This window comes from Pelophylax lessonae (genome assembly GCF_965119305.1).
Source record: "Pelophylax lessonae genome assembly, chromosome: 5".
NCBI classification, from domain to species: domain Eukaryota; kingdom Metazoa; phylum Chordata; class Amphibia; order Anura; family Ranidae; genus Pelophylax; species Pelophylax lessonae.
In genome coordinates this window covers 222,372,394-222,395,608 of record NC_138772.1, presented here as the reverse complement: position 1 = coordinate 222,395,608, position 23,215 = coordinate 222,372,394, and the positions used below count along the sequence as shown (strand labels likewise).

The 23,215-nt window shown below is 40.4% G+C and overlaps 1 protein-coding gene across 1 annotated transcript in view; it reads left to right on the top strand.

The window, feature by feature from the left end:
• VWC2 (von Willebrand factor C domain containing 2) overlaps positions 1-23,215 on the top strand; it is a 782,084-nt gene that overhangs the window by 86,399 nt on the left and 672,470 nt on the right. Inside the window, exon 2 of the mRNA XM_082259309.1 lies at positions 21,297-22,052. Within this exon, the coding sequence (XP_082115435.1) occupies positions 21,357-22,052 (696 nt within the window). The 5' untranslated portion in view covers positions 21,297-21,356. The remainder of the gene's footprint in view (positions 1-21,296; positions 22,053-23,215) is intronic.

Genomic DNA, 23,215 nt, shown 5'->3' with positions numbered 1-23,215 from the left:
GGAATTTAAGATTACCTGGACACCAAATGTTTCTCTATTATTATGACCTCATGTAGGTGATTCACATTGACTCATTTTTTTTTAATTTTTACAGACCATGTTTTACATAGTTGCACATTAGCCAAATTGACCCGTGAGGCTCTCCAATGCTGCGCAGACCTGGAACAAATAAAGGAGACTGCAACGGCATTACAAATCAAAATGCGCAATTTTGTGGACATGATTGGCAAATTTTAAGCCACAATTTTACTAGGTTTTTAATGTTTGTATTGGGATGTTCCTGATGTTACAAATTTTTTATGATGTTTTATGGCATTTTAATTACACTCAGATGTTAAAGAGTGTACCCAAGTTTGGGAAAAGCACTTTACAACACCCTAACCCTAACCCTAACCCTAACCCTAACCCTAACCCTAACCCTAACCCTGTGAATGTTTGATACTAAAACGTTTTTACATTCAACAATGTGTGTTCAATTCTTTATTAGACTTTAGTTGGGGGGTCGAGGTCTAAAGCTGTGTAAAGAAGCACTAAATGTATGATGGCTGTCCTATTCCCATATTTACATGTTAATGAAAGCATTTTGGTCACTGCCATATGCGAGTTGCTGGAGGTGTCAATGAAATGTTAAAGATACCCCCAGTTTTAACGCATATCACAGTGCGATCTGACATTTCACACAGGATCGGATCACACAAGTTTGAACGATTGTGCGATCCTATCCTGATGCGGCTGAATAAATGCATCATGTGCGACTTTTGTGCGAGTGCAGTGCGAATTGAGCCATACAAACTGTATAGCTGATTTTCGCATGAACATCTGATCGCATGTAATAAAGGAGCAGTGCGCTACGATATTACATGCCATCAGATGTGCAGTGTGAATTGAGACATACACTTTGTATGGCTACATTCGCACTGAACACGCATACAAGTCGCACATGACCCTTTATTTCTGATGTATCTGGATTGGATCGCACAGTGCTTAACACTTGTGGAATACAATCCTGTGGAAAAAGTAAGTGGCGGGTCACCCTTATGCAATGCTGGAAGGCTGCAAAGTCGCAGACTTCCCGCATCGCATAAGTGTGACTCAACACTCAAGGTACTAGCAGTCCTAGGATTCAATATGGCATTGATATTGCCAGTAGCAATCAGTGTAGGGAGATCAGTGTAATCTATAGTGTATTGCTTGTTCGTTGCTCTAGTTCACTTTCCATTACCTATATATATAACACTTTGAGATGAACAATGATCAAGTTTCACATAACACTGACATATCCTAACATTGGTGGGCAGTGAGAAGGATGTCATAAATGAACACAACATAACAGGTGTAGGTACTTTGTTAATACCCTAATGTATTATATGAAATATATAGTATGGGCAACTTCTGGACAATGAACACCAATGTAAGGTGACATTAGATGAACCTTGGGTGTGACCTAGTTCTCAATGTGACAGGGTTTGTGTACATTTTGTGGGGTGCAGAAGGCCCTTGTATTTACACCACTGGCTAAAAAATAACACATGGCCATCATCACTTTGGATCAGCTGGTGAGAGACTACAGTCAAGAAACACACTGATGAATGTATTAACCCTTCCAAAGTCACACATATATAACACATGATTAACCCAAATAATTGTGTTTGGCATATGTGCCCAAATGATTATAATCCACAATACAGAATCATTGCAATTTTTGTTTAATGTGTTGAAAAATAATATATCTCTGACATTTATCTTGTGTGTCCAATCTTTAACAAGATTAATGGGTGTGTGACAGTGATTGCTGCCAGGACACAGCTCCTCTCCCCACGAAATAGTCCAGATATTCCTGGCGGATCTGACGGGCCCTGTGTGATGCCAATGCTGACCGTCCAACTTCCATTGACGTCATGGACTCCACTTGGTTAGAAGGTTGGGCCTCTCCACTTGTACCTGGCATAGCAGGGTCAGTATCCAGTTGCTGCAAGACATAATTTTGTGCATTCCTGCGTAGGAAGTTGTGCAAAATGCAGCAACACAAGACCACATTATCCACTTTGTACAGTGCCAGGTTTATGGACGTCAGGAATATCCGGAACCGGTTGGCCATTATCCCGAAGGCATTCTCCACAACTCTGCGAGCTCTGGACAACCGGTAGTTGTAAATCCTTTGGTCTGGGGTGAGGTTCCTCTGAGGGTAGGGCTTCATGAGATGCTCCCCAAGCGCAAAAGCCTCATCTGCGATAAACACAAAGCTCATACCCTCAACAGTTTGCTCCCTGGATGGCAGGTTCAGAGTGCCGTTCTTTAGACGACGAGCGAACTCCGTCTGATCAATAACTCCCCCATCCGAATTGCGGCCATTTTTGCCAATATCCAAAAAAATAAACTCATAGTTTGCATTAACTATGGCTAGCATGACTATACTAAAAAAACCTTTATAATTATAATAAAATGTGCCGGAATTCGGAGGGGGGACAATGCGGACGTGCTTCCCATCAATAGCACCCCCACAATTGGGAAAATTCCACTTCTCCAGAAATTGATCAGAAATCTCCAGCCATTGCTCTGCGTTTGAAGGAAACTGTGGGGAAAAAATAAAAAAAAAAAAATTAGTGCTTGAGCACATCACATTATTAATTACACACACAGTTGTCTGTTAAATGCTTATGCAACTTGCTAAAAAAATATACAACAGGAAGGCAAAGGTTTGGATATGGGGATGTAACATCTACATACATTTATTTTCAACCTCCTATTGTTCTTATATTGTAAAGGGCCATACACACTAGAAGATTCTCTGAAGACTTTTTCGTGCAGATTTACCTTTTCTATGTAGTGCAAGGGCCTACCAGATTGCATAGGATTTGAAAGTGTTTGTTGGACCTCATATTATTTGGTTTTGGTAAATCGGAAGGATAAATTGTTCTGACAATCTTCTAGTGTGTATGGCCCATTATACTCACCAGCTAGAGCTGAGATTTACAAACTACGGCCATCCAGCTGTTGCAGAACTACACATCCCATGAGGCCTTGTAATTCTCTGACATTCACAGACATGACTAGGCATGATGGAAATTGAAGTTCGTGAACAACTGGTGGGCCATAGTTTGAAGACCTCTGAACTTGAGCTTTGGTATATGCTGACTTTGAGATTTAGCATGTGGGTGGGGGGATGGGTAAGTAAAACTGGGCATTTATACATCAATTAGGGCTTGTGGTCAGTGAAGGTTTTAACATCATTACATAAACATACAGAATCATAGGTGGGAATGGATGGACTGATGTATTTTAGATAAATCATTAACTAGGTACTAAAACATTGGCCAAGGAATAATTGTTTGAGGGAAAGCAATAAAATGACCCAAATTCAAAATACTGTTAACAGGCAATGCGTTTAGGGACACATAGGAGAGAATGGTGGGGTGGTTAGTGGGTAATTTTACAAATGGTTAAAGATAATCTACATCTTTACTACTATGTGCATGCGGACAGAGGGTAGTTTACAAATAATGGCCTGTGTCAATTGCTGTACATCCAAAAACATCATAATTCGGGTGAAACTAGTAATACATGTAATGTAATGTAAAAAATCAAACATACCTTGATATAGTCCTTCTGCAAGACCTTGATGATGGCAGAGCAGGTCTCAGGGATGATGACTCCAAGAGCTTGGGGGGAGATGCCTGTGGTGAACTTCAGATCCTGCAGGCTTCTCCCTGTTGCAAGATACCTCAACGTCGCAATTAACCTTTGCTCAGGAGTAATTGCAAGCCGCATACAAGTATCCTGCTTCAGAATATAGGGGGACACCAGGGCAAGAAGACGGTAAAAGATGGGATCCGTCATCCTCAAATAATTCCTGAAGTCATCAGGATTATTTTCCTGGAGCTCCCTCAGCAAGGACATATGAGAAAATTGATCACGGTTAAGCAACCAATTTTTCGTCCAGGAGGTCCGCTTCTTCTTCCTATTGCTCGTACGTCGTCTCAGAGCCAAAACTCCAACACTAACGACAGCAACGGACGAATTCACGGTCGCCATAATAAATTCTCGAACGATGTCTCGGAAAATAGCGAAATGTCGTCAACCAAACAAATGCTACCGAAATCAGCGCGAGATGCCCAGAAGGGTCACGGCCAAACACTCACTTCCTCTTTTGTAGCGGCGAACGTGCGTGGAACGTAGTGACGTCATTTTCTGTCGGAAGACAAATGTCCTGGGCAAGTTTGGAGCACTTTTCAACAGACAAACAACAAACACACCAGCCGCGAACATTTGTAGGACGTTCCGTCGGCCGACGATCGGTACGTGTGTACGGGCCTTTAGATGTGTTACGTACTAAGAGGTCCTGTAAGATTATATACAATACAAGTACAAAAATATGTGCAGCGCTAGAAGAAAAAAAATTTCCAACAAAATAAATTGTCCAATCGCAGGAAGCATTCCACAAGTAACATAAACAATGGATGGTGAGAAAAAGTCCAATATATAATGGGGCAAATCATATATAAGTGCAGCAAATCCCGTCACCAGTGAAGGTAGAAATATATTGCGCTCACCAGATGGATGGGACCCCAAAACACCTTATAGTGTAGGAGTCAAACAGGCTTAAGAATGATGGAGTATCCCCACAGATTTTTTACCGATTCCAACGGCAACCATGCAAATCTCCGGTAGATGAAATAATCCAGAGATTCCCCTTCCACATGGTGGGTGGTAAAACCGAAAAAAATGGAGGGACATATAGCATAATATTGCTAAAATCAAAAGATAAAGATTTATCTTTTGAAAAAGGCATTTATGCCGAAACATGTAAAGAGGACTTGGTCAGCCCAGCTGTTTTACATCTTATATGCCTGTCTTTCACGGATGTCTGTAAGTGTATCAGCTTTATTGATATTAAATTGATTTTAGCAATATTACGCTAACCAGTGACATTACTACAGTAATCAGTGCTAAAAATATGCACTGTTACTGTAATAATGTCACTGGCAGGGAGGAGGTTAACACTGTGAGTGATCAAGGGGTTAAATGTGAGCCTAGGGGAGTGATTCTAACTGTGGGGGGCGTGGCTTGTGAAATGATCACAGAGACCTGTGATCTTATATAGCAGGATCACAGGGGCTCTGTGATCATTCCAGAGAGAACGGTCAGCTGTGTTTACAACAGCTGCCTGTCCTTCTCTCTCAGCGGGGATCGATTTGCGGGTGTCAGGCGGCAATCGGAGCTGCCTGCCCCGTGCATCGGTGTCCCCACTTCCGAGTGGGGCCAGGAGCGCGCTGGAGGCGGAGCGCGCTCGCCCCCTAGCTGCAGGCGCGCGACCGACGTAGGTCTACGTCAGTTCGCGCAGGAGAGCCGTACTGCCGCAGTAAAAAGGCGGTGGGCAGTCGGGAACCGGTTAAAAAATAAACTAAATAGTGTTTTGGGCTTGTGGTGCTCAGATGCAGTGTACTTCCACTTTAGGGAGGTAAAGTACAGTGCTCCAAAAATACACACAGTGTTACGTTATGTGTTATGTTTTAATTCTGTGGATTGTTGTTTTAATTTGTTTAGTATATTTAAGTCTTATTTTTACACTATTATTAAAAAGTTTTTTTTTTTGTTGTTATTGTGAAATCTCAACAATATACATAGCAGTCTAGTTATTTTTCTTCATATACAAGGGTGAAGCTACCCACAGATAACTCACATTATGGTCTTACCTGCGTTTCAACATCCAGTTCTTGCATTTCATTGTCAGTACTTTAGGTATGTGCCTGCAGCAGAAGATATTTAATCAGACTTTTGGAAATGTATTTTATGATTCTGCTGTGGACAGAGTGAGAGAAATCTCTCCCAAGTTGCCTATTGTATTGAGACAGCTGTCAGACACGCCAGCCTAAATACCCAAAAAGTGGCTACATCTGATTGGATGCAGTCACTATACGGTCATCAATATTGTACCTGGTTCCTCCTCCTGGCGCATATTGGGCTTGAATGTTGGCTGATTAAGCATAAATAGGCCAAAAATTCAAGCCATGAATGGCAGGTTAAAGTCTGATATACCAATTGACCCCTGAGATATTCATTTTTCCATCTCAGTCTAGAAGATTGCTGTAATATTGGAGTTTCTGATCTTGTCTGTAGTATTTCTTTGTTGTTCTTTATTTCATTGTTGTTGAATAGAAAACGTTCCCCTCTGGATGATCTATGCAAGGATTTCACCAAACTTTGTTGCTGATTCTTATCTTTTGTTATTCTGAAAAAAAATAGCTGTTTGTTTGCCTGCACCCCTGTGCGTGTGAATGGGAGCTAATTCATAATTATCAATTAGCTGAGGAAAGTGGCAGTGTCTGCGTCCCTTAACCACTTCTGGACCGGAAGGTTTCCCCCTTAATGACCAGGCCATATTTTGCGATTCGGCATTGCGTCATTTTAACAGACAATTGCGCGGTCGTGCAACACTGTACCCAAGTAGAATTTGTGTCATTTTTTTCCCACAAATAGAGCGTTTTTTTATGGTATTTGCTCACCTGTGCAATTTTTATTTTTTGCGCTAAAAAACAAAAAAAGAGCGACAATTCTGAAAAAAAATAATATTTTTCACTTTCTGCTATATAACATTACCAAAAAAATGTAAAAATCTAAAATTTTTAACAATTTAGGCCAATTTGTTTTCTGCTACATATTTTTGGTTAAAAAAAATCACAATAAGCATATTTTGATTTTTTTGCACAAAAGTTATTGCGTCTACTAACTACGGGAAAGATGTATGTAATTTTTATTTATTTTTTTATTTTACTAGTAAAGGCGGCGATCCGCGATTTTTAGCGGGACTGCAACATTGCGGCGGACAGATCGGACCCCTAACTGACATTTTTGACACTTTTGGCGGGACCAGTGACATTACAACAGTAAGTGCTAAAAATATGCACTGTTTCTATAATAATGACACTGGCAGGGAAGGTGTTAACACTGTGGGTGATCAAGGAGTTAAATGTGAGCCTAGGGGAGTGATTCTAACTGTGGGGGGGGGGGGGTGTGGCTTGTGAAATGAACATAGAAACCTGTGTTCCTATAAATAAGGATCACAGACGCTCTGTGATCATTCCAGGGAGAAGAACAGTCAGCTGTGTTTACAACAGCTGCCTGTTCTTCTCTCCCAATTGGGAGCGATCGCGGGTGTCAGGCGGCAATTGTAGCTGCCTGCCCGTGTATCGTAGTCCCCGCTGTCTGTTTGGGCTTAATAGCACTCCCCCTAGCTGCAGGCGTGCAACCGACGTAAAAAGGCGGTGGGTGTTAGGGCGGTTGGCAACCGGTTAAACATGATCATGAGTATCTCATCAAAAATTACATTTTTGTTGCAGGGGGTGGCCAAATTCTGACTTTTATCTTAGAGCAGAAAATCAGAAAGCCAATCACACAAGCTGGAAATGACATTTCTGGGAGGCATTCTGTACACCATCTATGTACAGAAAACCCCTCCAAGTTGCCATATTGCATTGCATTTTACAGTGCTGCAGATTGAAAGGGAAAGGTAATTTTTAATAACATTTAGTTACAACAAATCTTGTGTCGCAATTTGTATATACTATATATATATATATATATATATATATATATATATATATTTGTTTTAAATATAAATACTACTGTATATATTATGTACCCATTCATATAGAGGGGAAACCAGATATCTAGGACCCCCTTTCTCTGAAGGGGGTTCCAGATACTAATAAGTTATTTCCCCACAATCCCCCACTTTGCTTTTGGGGTAAAGGATGTTGGGATGAGGCCCTTGTCCTCATTATCATGGAGGCAGGGTGCCTTGAAACAAAGGAAGTTTCAAACCCCCTTTTGCAAGGTACACTTTGCATTGTTGAGGGCATGTGGTCTAGTATGGTTGAGGAATAGGGTATTGCAGACTCACTGCCTCTCCCAATACTTGTACAGTTGCCAAAAAGCCATTACAAAGTGTAATCAGTGTATTTTTCTCCTGCTTGTAAATAAGGTGATTAAAAATAGAAATAAAACATTTGCAAACAAATAATAGGAAGGTACTTTTTCAGTCACATACTAAAATAGGAATCTACCATTGTAGAAAAATAATTTAAAAAGCTCGTTGCTCCACCCAAAATTTAAAATCGAATAACATTCCATCCAAAAAAAAATTGTTTAAAAAAATGATTGGTCTGTTTTTTAACTTGGAAAATTGTAGGCTGTAGTCCTAGATCCCTGGTGCCCAACACGTGGCGAAAGGTGCATGCAGCCTAACGGCTTTTTGCATGGCCTGCTGCATCTTTAGCTGGATCCAGAAGACTTTTCACAGTGGCATCAAGGTGACAGGTGATATGTGTTTCCTCATTTGGCAGTGAAATGATAGATAGAGTGATCTCTGCCCAACAGTGGAAGTATAGTCCTGGACTCGCTTCATCAGAGAGGGAGAGAGAGAGTGACACAGAAGAGGGTAATTAGGCAATTAAACATTGTGAGTGGGAATAACCATGCCCTTGACCAATAATTTGTGGTGTTAATAATATTTCCAATGACCACCGATACTAACCACCAATGTGTGTGTGTGTGCAGGGAGGGGGGGGAGTGGGATTTGGGCTTAATAGCACTGCCACTGACCACCAGTGCAGGGAGGAAGGGGTTACATAGTTAGTCAGGTTGAAAAAAGACACAAGTCCATCTAGCTCAACCAATAAAAAAATAAAAAAATAGTAAAGAAAACCCAACCATACAATCCCATATACACAATCCTATACCCGCAGTTGATCCAGAGGAAGGCGAAAAAAAACCCCAGCAAAGCACGATCCAATTCGCTACAACAGGGGAAATAATTTCTTCCTGATCCCCCGAGAGGCAATCAGATATTCCCTGGATCAACTTTTCCTATAAATATTAAGTACCCATTTATATTATGTACACCTAGGAAAGAATCCAGGCCTTTTTAAAGCAATCTAGTGAGCTAGCCAGAACCACCCCTGGAGGGAGTCTGTTCCACATTTTCACAGCTCTTATGGTGAAGAAACCTTTCCATATTTGGAGACTCAATCTGTTTTCCTCTGTGTTGGCCTTAAAGTGAATAACTCAACGCCAAGTTCACAATATGGACCCCTTATGTATTTAAACATGTTGATCATATCCCCCCTTAATCTCCTCTTCTCAAGAGAGAATAAATTCAGTTCCTCTAATCTTTTCCCATAGCTGAGCTCCTCCATGACTCTTATCAGTTTGGTTGCCCTTCTCTGCACTTTCTCCAGTTTCCCGATATCCTTTTTAAGAACTGGTGCCCAAAACTGAACTCCATATTCCAGATTAGGTCTTACTAATGATTTGTACAGGGGCAAAATGATATCTCTCTCTCTCTGGAGTCCATGCCTCTGTTAATACAAGAAAGGACTTTGCTTGCTTTGGAAACCACAGCTTGGCATTGCATGCTATTATTAAGCTTAGGATCTACCAGAACACCCAGACCCTTCTCCGCTATGGATTCCCCCCGTTCTACTCTCCCTAGTATGTGTGATGCATGTATATTCTTAGCCCCCAAGGGCACAACTTTACATTTATCAACATTAAACCTCATTTGCCACATAGTTGCCCAATGAAACAGTGCATTGAGGTCAGCTTGTAAGTTGGAGGCATCCTGTAAAGAAGTTATTCCACTGCAAAGCTTGGTGTCATCTGCAAAGACTGAAAAAGGTACTTTTAATCCCAGACCCTATATCATTTATAAAGATATTAAAAAGTAAGGGTCCCAACACTGAACCTTGGGGTACACCACTGACAACCTTGGACCATTCAGAGTAAGAATCATTAACCACTTCTCTCTGAATTCTATCTTTTAGCCAATTTTCTATCCATTTACAAACTGATCTTTCCAAGCCTGTAGACTTTACCTTACACATTAGCCATGTGTGGGGAACTGTGTCAAACGCTTTTGCAAAATCCAAGTATACTACATCCACAGCCACCCCTCTGTCCAAGGTTTTACTTACCTCCTCATAAAATGAAATCAGGTTTGTTTGACAACTTCTGTCTTTCATGAATCCATGCTGTCTGTTGCTTAAAATATTTTTTTCCAGCAAGAACTCATTTATGTGGTCTTTTATTAAACTCTCCAGTATCTTCCCAATTATAGAAGTTAAACTAACAGGTCTATAGTTTATTGGCAAAGACGTTGATCCCTTTTTAAATATAGACACCACATTGGCCCTACGCAAATCCAGTGGTACTATTCTAGTCCTTAACGAGTCCCTAAAAATTAGAAACAAAGACTTTGAAATTACAGCGCACAATTATTTTAGGATGTGTGGGTGAATTCCATCTGGTCCAGGTACTTTATCCACCCTTATTCTGTCTAAATATTTCTGGACCATATCACTTTTGAGCCATTGATTAACACTGTCACTGATCACTTATGTGTTTGGGTGGTTAACAGCACTGCCACTGACCACCAATGCAGGGTGGAAGGGGTTGATTAACACTTCCACTGATTATTGAGAGAGGGGGTAAATAATTATGTCACTTACCACATATGAAGGGGTTGCCAGGGTGCTACATTGTCACTAATCACCAATGAAGGGGGTAAAAACAGCACTGCTGCTGACTGCCAATGGGGGGAATAATATTGTGTTCACTGACTCCAATGGTAGGGTTAAAATAATTGTCAACATGTACCAATGCTGGGGATTATTATTGTGGTTGCTTCCTCCAATACTGGGATTTATTATTGCCACCACAGGCATCAATCGTTATTATTGTGGTTACACTAGTGCTGGGGGTTTACTATTGCATCTACTAGCACCAGTGCTGGGAGTTACTATTGCAGCCATTGACACTGATGCTGGGAGTTACTGTTACTCAGCCACTGACACCAATGATGAGGCTTAATTTTCTCCCACTTACTCTTCAGTGTGCATCAATATTTCAGAGAATTGAAGTGCATTACATACTGTTCATTTTGAATAAGCTGCTTAACTCCATGCAATGCACTTCAATGCATAATAACAAATTGCTATGCTGCAGCCCTCTGGAAGTGAGGCCATCTATAATTTTTAAGTTAACCACTATTGACCTAGAGAGTCACTGACATGATATTGCAAAGGAAGCATTTATATAAATGAAATGTCCATTTAATCTTGTTACCGCATCCATAACATTTTGTTATCACATCCACAATAAACACTCCCCATTTAAAATGACTATATGTGTGCATAAATAATAAACAACATAAAATCACATTAATCATTCTGCAATATTTAAAAAGAACATGATAAAAAATCACCCAAGAGGCAAAGAGTAGAAAAAAAAAAAAACGTATTCAAATAATTTATTCTCATACTGGTAAACCATTGTTCTGATTGGCATCCTTGTAGCAAGAAGACACAAATGGGTCTATTCTGTATTCCATATATAATACATAACTGAGATAGGTCTTATGATATTTAACATGTTTGTAGTACTACTCCCATGGGAGCTGCTGGTTACAGATTCCCCTGGGTTACCCATAGCAACGACTTGGTAATTCAATATATTCTAAGTGCTTGGCTCAGTCAGAAAACAGTCCAGGGGATTTGGTTTTTTGTTGTTTTATTGAGAACTGGGATGGAAGAAGGGATGATTGGGATACTCCAACTGAATGAACTATGCACAAATTTGGGACTTCTGGCTTTAGCTGAATGTGGCAAGACTTTGCCACTGTAGTGAAGTAATAATTTAGCAAACTGTAAAGCCCTGCTTGGCGCCCCCTTTTTCCCTACTCTTCAGGGTTCTACACGGCACCCCCTTTACTCTAACACACTGTGTGAGCTGACCTTTATGCTCTGACTTCACTGGAGTGGTCCCCCTTCCTGGGCATACCCCTTGGCTAGCCCCCTGGTACTCACGGACACTGTTTTTCCCTGAAGACTCCTCCAGCAGCTCCACTGTCAGCTTTACAGGATCCTTTTTGGCTCAGCTCCACACCTGGCTCACTAGGCCGACTGTCTATGACCACCTTCCTCAGACAGCAGGAGGAGAGACAGCCGTCAGCCTCCTCCTGGGACTCTGCTTCCTGCCAAAGACGCTCTGTCACATGCCCCCCTGGCTTTTATGAGCAATCCTAGGATGCACTGCAGTTGTGCCCTCCCACTGGGACCCTCACAAAAGCCTATGTGTCACTGGCTGGGTTCCCTCCACTGTCCAACAGTCTCCCCTATTGGATACAGCGGAGGCACTCCCTCAGACCCAGTGAATAACACGTGGGAACATGCAACAGGCAAAACTAACAGATCAGGCTCCCCTGATAAGCAGATGGAGCATACAATGCTTTTTTCCTTGCACCTATCTAGGAGGGTGCTACATGTTTAATCATGGATCATAACAAATGTTTGATGAGTGCCTGTGAGATGCCACTTGACTTTGTATTGAATTTACAATACAGTACATGTTCATTGCTAATTCTTCTAAAATACCTTGCTTCTAAAGTTATTACTTATCATACAGTCACATAAAACCGCGCCTAAGATATATAAAAAAATATTTTTTATACTGACAAACTGCGGCAGTTATTTGAGGTCCCTATAATTTATAGCAGGCATTAATAAAAGAGCAAATCATGAACCATCAAGTGCACTGACTATTTGAAAGTTCATGACATTTGCTGATGAGACCTGATACCAAGTTTTTGATCAAATTACTGTCATTGACTAATATCTAAATGACTAAGAATTGCAGATGAAAATGCATTAGTAAGAGTAAAAAAGTAATGTTTAGCTGGTATTCCAGAATGAAACTGTGAAGGAGAACATTAAATCAGATTCTCTGTTTGGCTGTCCCCCCATCCCTGGACCCCCACAACAACTCCAAGAAATCAAATGCATTCTATCTTGCAAGAGTATTGCTTGCTTACTTTTTTGGGGACTGCTATTTCTTTATGAACAAGAAAGGCATCTTCTGTCAAACCCTAAGAACCTAGTTCTATTTTGTCATTAAGTGCCGGTTCACACATATGCGGTGTCAGCACACTGTTCTGCAAATCACATGCAATGTCTGTGCGTTGTGATTTCAGCCATACAGATTGTATGGCTGAATTTGCATCGCATTCGGACCAAAGTTGCACAGGACCCTTTTTATAGTCCGCACCAAAATCGGATCCCAATGGGTGTTCACACATAAGTGATCCGATTCATGTTCGAATTGATAGTTCGCACTGCAATATACAAACTGATCTGGGGATGTCATTAACTTTGTATTGACACCCCCAGCGATTCGCATATGGCAGTTTGAACTGCCTGCGAGTCGAGTGTGATGCGGAAACCCGCAGTGGATTTGCAAGGTTCCCGCATTGCATATGTGTGAACCGGCACTTGGTGTTTGGCTTCCTTGGCATTAAAGCTGATCATACACAGATGATAAGTCAGTTTGTTCAGCATGGAGTGCGGGCAGTATTCCTCTATCCACTTTGTGTGGGTTTTAGATGGGGAATCTGCTGTTTTGATTTTTTTTTTTTTTTTGGTTCAACGTACTGGTTAAGCTAAAAAATAATGAATAGTTAATTCAATGAATTGCTGCTAAGGAAAATCCAAAGGACTGAATATCCACCACTCGTGCCTTATACATGTGCATCGTTAAGCTAACTTCACTTTAAAGCGGAGTTCCACCCGAAATTTATACTTACCTCCATCTTCTCGCTCCCGGTCACCTGAAAAACAAATGGATAATCGCAATTTTTTTTTTTTTCACTTACCTTTTAGAGAAAATATACTCACCTTACTTCCTTCTTCCTCCCCTCGGCGGCCACGGCGATTCGTCACTTCCTGGCTTTTGCAATGATTCCTGGGAGCTGAACGTCATCGCTCCCAGGAATCATTGCGCCTGCACCGGCCCCGACGCCAGTTCCGGGGCGCGCGCGTCATTCCCTTCTAAACAGCTTCTGGGCATGCCCAGAAGCTGTGGAGGGATGACGCGCGCGACCCGGAAGTGACGTCGGGGCCGGTGCAGTGCATCGTGGGACCGAAGAAGGAGGAAGAGGACCGAAGAGGACGCGGAAGAGGATCGTGCTGGCTTCAAGCTGCCCACACCTGAGATGGCAGCGCTGGAGAAGACAATTTCAAGGTAAGTATTTCTCCTGAAAGGTAAGTGCAACCCGGGACAGATCAGAGGCTAGCCATTGTGGAATCTGCTAGCCCTGACTGTCCCGGGGGTATTTTTGTAAAAAAATGTATAACCAGGGTGGAACTCCGCTTTAAGTGTTACTTGCTGTTGCATTGACATTCTTCATGACAACAAGGTTAACAGAAACTGTATCTTACATTTGTTTTATTACCATTGTGCTCTCTGTATTTCACAGTACATGTGTAAGCTCAGTGTACTTTTCTGTAAAAATTCAACAACCCCTTTGTGAAATAAAAATAACTAAAAGAGCATAGCAAGCTTTAGACTGAACCTTAGCCCTTGAGCTAACCTCTGCCCATTCACTATCTCATATCCATTGAAAGTGCCCTAGTAGTCAGTAGGAATTTTTTAAGACAGGGGGATTGGTAGGTGGGCAGGGCTTGGTTTTAAAAATGAGACTTAGCTCCAGAATTGACAAAGTGTAACTCAGACTGATCTGGGGTGATAAGTGGGGTCCCCAAAGGCTCAGTTCTGGGACCAATTTTGTTCAAGTTATTTATAAATAGCATTGAGGACGGGATCATTAGCTCAATCTCAGTTTTTGCAGATGACACAAAATTAAGCAGGACAATACCTTCACATCATGATGCAGAAATCTTACAGAATGACCTGAACAAAATAACAGAGTGGGCAACTACGTGGCAAATGAGGTTTGGCAAATGTGGAGAAGTGTAAGGTATTGCACTTGGGGACTAAAAACATAAATGCAAAATACACGTTAGGGGGGGAACCTCTGGGAGAATGAAGAAAGATCTAGGAGTCTTAGTAGAAGATAGACTAAGCAATAGCATGCAATGTCAAGCTGCAGCTGCCAAAGCCAGCAGAATATTAGCATGCATAAGGAAGGGGATATATTCCAGAGATAAAACTATAATCCTACCCTTTTATAAAACTCTGGTCCGGCCAGATCTGGAGTACTCTGTCCAGTTCTGGTCACCGATCTTCAGAAAGGATGTGCTGGAACTGGAAAGAGTCCAAAGAAGGGCAACTAAACTAGTTAGGGGATTGGAGGACCTAAATCATGAGGAGCGTTTACAAGCACTTGATTTATTCTCCCTAGAGAGGAGACACCTGAGAGGGGATATGATAGCGATTTACAAATACCTCAATGGTGATCTCAGCATAGAGAAGAAACAATTCAGTTGCAAGGAATGTAAGAGGACACAAGGCCATACAATGCGACTAGAGGAGAAGCGATTTAACCTCAGACTACGCAAGGGTTTTTTTACAGTAAGGTCAATAAGATTGTGGAACTCTCTTACACAAATGGTAGTAACTGCGGGCAGTATGGCTAGTTTTAAAAGACTCTTGGACATACATCTCCAATATCAAAACATTCAGGGGTATGGGAAATGAATACGTCCACACACACTAACACAGGTTGAACTGGATGGACTGTTGTCTTTATTCAACCTCAACTACTATGTAACTATGTATGTAACCCTAACTAAATGTAAACCTTACTAATAAAAAGAAACCAATATCAGCACAAGAGTCTTTTATATGAAAATATGGAATCAAGATCAGATGAAAAAGAACCAAAACAACAGAATTTTTACAAGAATGGAAATTTTCATTTGTATTTATTGCAATTGTACAAGTATATCATTTTATTATTGTTATCATATGCATTTACACAGATTTAACAATTTACACAGTGCCTGTTGTCAAAGAGCTTACAATCCAAGGTATGCTTGTGAAAGATTTATACATTATTTACCCTTTATTTAGCTTTACTTACAGTACATTATCTGAGACTGACTCTTGACCTTAACAATCAGAATTAGGAGTTTGAGGGTTTAGTAGTAGCTGGTCAGTCAACTGACATTTTGATAACATATGCTATCTCTCCTCTATTGGCTATGCATAATAGTGATAAACAATAGATCTTCCTACTTATGAGAAATGTAAAAAAATCTGGGGTTCTGTTTCTTGGTTTCTTGATACCATTATATACACTTAGTGACTGTTGCCATGTGTTGGCAGGATCCCGTCAGTCAGTTCATACCGCAAACACTATCTAACCTAAGATGTCTCTCACCTCTGTCAATACCAAGATCCAGCCTACAACAATGCAAATACAACTAGATATTAGTGCAAATACTAATCCTTCCTAAGTAAACCAGGTTCCTCCAAAAGCCCAATTGTAATTGGTTTTCCCTAAAGTCCAATTTAACTCTGTTAAATGAGTCAAATACTGTGCATTCCAAGTGCATCAAAGCAAAAGATGGCTCTCTTTCTAAGCAGCCACACCCTGACCCTGCCAACAGCTGCAGAGTAGGGGGCTTGCTCTCGTTGGAGAAACAGTGGTCTCATTGCAGGGTTCAAACATGCCACCTACTAAGTCAGAGCTACAGCTCTGCAACAGTGTTAATTTTGGCAGCAAATTTCAATTTAGTTTTAGTCTTAGTCTTAGGACTAAAATGGCATTTTAGTTTTAGTCCTATTTTAGTCTTCTGCAAGTGTTTTAGTTTTAGTCGTATTTACTCGACTAAAACTCCAGTATATTTTAGTCGACTAAAACGCCCTACATTTTAGTCGACTAAAACTCATTTTAGTCATCTATAATCGAATGGGTGTAGTTCAATTGTAATTTGTAATGCATTGTTTAAGCATTTCTCTACAATTTCCAAACTCATTATATACTACTGCTAGTCCTGGAGTGAAAAATCTAATATGTTATTATTTATGCTTTGAGCATGCACCAGTGTTCATTTTTGGCAGCAAATTTCGATTTAGTTTTAGCTATAGTCTTTTGACTAAAATGCCATTTTAGTTTTAGTCGTATTTTAGTCTTAAGACTAAAATGCCATTTTAGTTTTAGTCGTATTTTAGTCATCTGAATTGTGTTAGTCGACGAAAACGTTTTAGTCGGTTTTAGTCGACGAAATTAACACTGCTCTGCAATCAGAAACGCTCATGCTTCCCAATGATTGAAAAGCTTTGGCTCTGATTTAGGGCGCATATCAGACACCTGCAATGAGGTCAGTGCTTCCCTGCAGTGAGCAAGGGTCCCACTCTGCAGCATGCTGGCAGGATCTGGCTTTTCTACTCATGTTGCAGCTGTTTTATAAAGAGAGCAATCTGTAAGACATTGAGAAAATTGTGTTTTGATGCACCTGGACTATGTTGAGCTGATTTAAACTTAGGGTTCAATTAGGCTTTAAATCATCTGCCAAAAATTGTTGCACATATAGGGGTTGATCTACTAAAGGCAAATAGGCTGTTTACTTTGCAAGGGAATGTTTACTCAGCTTAGCTAATGTGGTGAAAATTTTGAAAAGAGTACCCAAACCAATGAAAGAAAATCATTTTTTTTTCTGCACATTATTGTTCAGCCGAGCTTCAGCTCATTCACTAAACTAAAGGAAATACCAATGTTAAGTCAATGAGCCTCTTGTAACTTAATAAATCAATATCATACAGTTTAGTACATTTTGTTTCAAGATACTCATTGATTTAGATAGCTGAAATTGTCACCATCCACAAATAAATGGCTATTTTATGGAAGAGTTTCCCAGATATTTGAAAAATTATAGAATATTATTATGCTAAGGCATATTCATGTTGATGGTACAGCAATTCAATACATTTTGAATTACATTATTATGACAACATCAATGTCATTATATTTTTGTTAAATGTGAATTAATTAAGAACCCTCCCCAAAAAAAAAAAATGTTTGCATAGTGGTTAATTGTTGTTATACTTACCTTTCAGGCTATCTTGTGGACATTTCCCATGGTATATATTACCATTGATATCCTTCCACATGCTCGATGCCACTATCTAACTCACAGATGACAAAAAACAAAAAGAGGGAAAGGTAACCAAAAATTAGATAAATTTGAAGAAGTTGACCCACTCGCTCATAAGTGAACGGTACTCAAATGGCAAAACAGCATACTCAAAAAAGGAATGGGACAACTAGAAAAAGAGGTGTCACCCCAAAAAAAGCGCCATACAATAGAGTAACAGGGGTATAACTACACAAAAATAGAGTCTCAAAGGAAAACACAACAACGGAACCACTGCTAATGAAAAATAGAAAATTTATTGAATACAAAAAGCAGAACACATGGTAACATTGTAAAATATGATACAACACCTTCCACCTCACCACTAAAAATATACCACGTGGTAATTAAAAACAAAGGACAAACACAGATAAAGTAGATGGACTGCTGACACCTAAAGAGCAATCTGCATGCACATATGAGTAGCCGAATCACAAAGCACTAATGGATAGAGTACAAATCAATAGTGACCCCACAGAAGCTAGGATTCGGACGAAGGAACGCCACCTAGTGATAATCCAAAAAAGGAAAATCAACACTCAGGTGGTACACAATCGTCCGAAGCAGCGGAATCAAAAATTCAATCGCAGGAAGTTATCGACCACTCAGTGTGTCATATAGGGGGTGCCAAACTGAATGAACACAAATGAGAGAGAGACTCAACAGAGGGCAAACACCCCGCTCCCACCAAGTGGATGCAGGGATGGCTGCGGACTGTTAGGGTCAGGAGCTAAATCAAATAAATAAAGGTAGACGGTGTGACCAGAATCATGGAGGCAATATAACGAAAACAGTACATTCCTAAATAATAATACCCAAATAGAGTAGCCTCATGTGTACACTTAGCACATACACTGCTCACAGTAGCCCGCTGTGGCCGCATTCATCTCGCATTCATCTCACCGGAGTGGTAACAGTGACCCTCAAAGGCACTGGCTGACAGTGACCCTCAAAGGCATTGGAGGAAAAGACTCAGCTCCATAAGGCAGAGCCCCAGCTCATGTGGAAAGCAGCAGTCCACCTACACACCGTCTACATGTTTCGCTGGAAACCCCAGCTTCATCAGGACAGGTCTGTTCCATCCAGGTGCATTCATCTTCGTATGGCTCACGGGGTGGTTTAGCTCCGATGTTCAGACAGACTGTTCCTTCTTTCCATCCACATTTGCTACAATTGATTTGAACTGTAGCTGATTCCTGCTCTCCTCTATTTGGGTATTATTATTTAGGAATGTACTGTTTTGCTACTTTGTTGTTCATTCCATCAGTGTCATCAGCTCAGTATTTTTGATCCCTATTCAAAGAGTGCAGTCTTTCTGAGATGACAGTCCCAGTGTGACTTCCAGCATTTCTAGTTATTTATTTATTCAGTGTCCAATCACTCCAGGCTGGTCTTGATTCCCCTCATGCAGGTTTGACGGTGCGCCCAGTCTGGGTGGCTTTTTCAACCTGAGGCACATCTGGTTTTATTTATCGTGCCCAGGTTTGTTATTTATCTATTTTCATTTCCATTTTTGAATTTGGTTATTTTCGTTATATTGCCTCCATGATTCTGGTCACACCGTCTACCTTTATTTATTTGATTTAGCTCCTGACCCTAACAGTCCGCAGCCATCCCTGCATCCACTTGGTGGGAGCGGGGTGTCTGCCCTCTGTTGAGTCTCTCTCTAATTTGTGTTCATTCAGTTTGGCACCCCCTATATGACACATTGAGTGGTCGATAACTTCATGCGATTGAATTTTTGATTCCGCTGCTTCGGACGATTGTGTACCACCTGAGTGTTGATTTTCCTTTTTTGGATTATCACTAGGTGACGTTCCTTCGTCCGAATCCTAGCTTCTGTGGGGTCACTATTGATTTGTGCTCTATCCATTAGTGCTTTGTGATTCGGCTACTCATATGTGCATGCAGATTGCTCTTTAGGTGTCAGCAGTCCACCTACTTTATCTGTGTTTGTCCTTTGTTTTTAATCACCACGTGGTATATTTTTAGTGGTGAGGTGGAAGGTGTTGTATCGTATTTTACAACGTTACCATGTGTTCTGCTTTTGTATTCTATTTTTGTGTAGTTATACCCCTGTTACTCTATTGTATGGCGCTTTTTTTGGGGTGACACCTCTTTTTCTAGTTGTCCCATTCTTTTTTTGAGTGATCTAACTCACAGATCCCTGATCTCAGTCGCTACTGTGATACAGAGCAGAGTGTGCATGCATGGTTAGGCATACTGAGTTCTCGTTGCTGAGTGCTTGTTCTTGAGGTTAGGTTGTGGGGCAGTGCATCCAAAAAGCAGACTTCCTGACATCTAGACAAGATATAGTGGGGAATAGAATTATAATTCTATTATAGAAGCAGCTTCCAAAGTAGGGATCACTTTTAAAAATGAAAGACCTCAGTGTACTCTTACATAGTTACATAGTAGTTGAGGTTGAATAAAGACAATAGTCCATCCAGTTCAACCTGTGTAGGTGTGTGTGGCAGTAATCATCTCTCATACCCCTGAATGTTTTGATCCTTGAGATGTACATCCAAGAGTCTCTTAAATGTAGCGATACTTCTCACAGTTACTATCATTTGTGGCAGAGAATTCCTCAGTCTTGTAGCCCTGTACTCTTAAAGCTGTAACGCATATGGAATTTTTAAATGTAATTTAAGGTAAACTAATGCTTTAAGCTAAAAGTATGTGTGTATAGCCATGACATTTTTTTAGTTTTTTAAGGTGTGTGGATGGTTCAGAACCCCTGTAAGGGGTTTGTGTCCCTGTTATTGTACTTGACTCTCTCTATTTTTCTTGGTGACCATTTCTTTGGGAATCATTCTGCCTCAATTCCTAACAACTACCGAGGTATATTCTAGATAGAGAGTGCATTGTTTTTAGTGATCATGCTAACTCAAAGATGTGTATTGTGTGAACAAGCACAAAGTAGAATTTATGTGTAATAAACTAAAGCAGGAAGCAGAGCCTACCTAGATCATAAGCATATGTGTCTGCCTTTTGTACATTAATGCATTTTAAATTATATAGCAAAAAAAAAAAAAGAAAAAATAGATATTAACTTGTATACTACGCTGATCTTTATTTACACATATATCTAAAAAAATGAATATACTATACATTACCCAACAAACAGTACATTAAATCAGAATATTTCAGCCCACTGATTGGTGGTTCAGTAGTGGGAGAAAGGATGGCAATAGATTTTTAGGGTCATTTTACTGTAGCATGTATTCCTATCAGGGCCATTGGAGTATGTATAACTTAAAGTGCTCTATATACCCTAATACTTAAAATGAATATTAGCTAGAATTCTTTCTGAAATTATATATGACTAAAAGGTAATTGAACAGAGACTGTTATCTTCTTCTATCACAGGAATCAATCCTGCTGGCCAACACTGAATGAAGGAACCTACACCTGGTGATAACGTAGGAAATGCCCAGCTCCACTGTAATGGCAATTGGAGCTCTCTCCAGCTCTCTTATTGTAACTTGTTGCCTAATGGTTGCCCTGTGCAACCCAACTATATATGTACAAAACATTACACAAACGGATCAACAGCAAATGAAAAACAGCCAAGACAAGAAGGAGTATGTGGTTCATGGCAGTCAAAACCAAACACATCCAGGTAAATTAAATGAAAACAAAATAGAGAAAGAAGAAGAAATGAAAGAGTGGAAAAATAAAATGAACAAAACCATAATAAACAAGGATGTTTTAAGCAGACAAAAACAGACTCTGAACACTCAGACGTTGAGTAGTAAATTAGTTAATACGATACAAGTACAATCAGATGCTGTACAAGATCAGCCTATGGAGGAATTATCCATTTCGGATCCTGTCAGTACACCTGAAGCTCCAGAGGAATATGTCTATCCAGACTATCGGGGTAAAGGCTGTGTGGATGAGAGTGGATTTGTTTATGCTATTGGGGAAAAGTTTACACCTGGACCTTCAGCTTGTCCATGTCGCTGCACAGAGGAGGGACCACTTTGCATTCAACCAGAATGCCCTAGGCTGCACCCACGTTGTATTCAAATTGACAACAGCCAGTGCTGCCCACTGTGCAAAGAAAAGAAGAATTACTGTGAATTTCGAGGAAACACATATCAGTCTTTGGAAGAATTTATGGTGAGTCTTATTATTACCAATGAAAAATACATTTAAAACAGATATACAGTAAGTTATGTGCTAAAACACGTTAAAACAACACATGAACATATGCAGTAAATGTGTGAGTAATATAAAACAACAATTCTACCAAATGGTTCATATGGTTCATTAATTTTTCAGAAAAACAGGGGAAAAAGTTACAAAACTGTCAGTGGGTTACAGAGTAAAGCATATACAACTCATGTACAAAGCAAACATTAAACACAATAACATGAACAGTATTTACCTCTTAATTTTGCATCTTATGATCATTAGTTGTCCAGCCATAACTTGAAGCCATAGTATGCTGTTACTACCTCGTCACCCCTATTGGGATCCAACTGTGGCGAGGAGGAAATCTGTGGCAAGTCATGGATAATCATATCTGTGAAAAAGCTTAACTATAGAATACCAGAGGTAAAAATCACAAAGACCCACCAATAATTGGAAATGTAGGAAATTGGGAGAGGAAGAAAGGGAGGAGGGGGAAAGGGGAGACCCAGGGCTTATACTTTAACGATGGGAATTTTTAAGCCTGTTTGGCATAGCTTAACCAGGAGTGCCACGCTACTTGAAACTTCAGTATTCTGGAATTTTGTAAAGCTAGTAGATTTCATATTGGCGTTGTACATTTACTCTTAAGATGACCTCCGTCATTATCATTTTCAATATCCCTGCAAATTGTGTTTGCTAAGAAACACATCTAAAAGTTTATTGAATGTATCTACAATTCCTGCAGACACCACCAACTGTGGAAGGGAGTTCTACACCCTCACCATATTAACATTAAAGAATCCCTTACGCAGTTTAAGATTATACTGCTTCACATCTAGCTTCATTGAGTGGCCACATTCCTTCTTTAGAGACCTTAGATTAAAAGAGGACATGAAAAAAAAAACACACACACATACTGAACAAAGACCACTGGTTGCTTAGTTCCTGGTCTTCAGTGAGCAGAAAGCTAGTGACTGTCAATCACCAGCTCTCTGATTTTCCCCTCCAGTGCTCACTGGAGTGCCAGGCTGTGGAGAAGGTGGGAGCAGCTGGCTCAGTCTGAGCAGTGTAGCTGTCGATCAGGCATTTGGGTGGATCCCGACATTGAAATAGGGATCTCTCCAAAGTCTAGATTTTGTGGACATCAG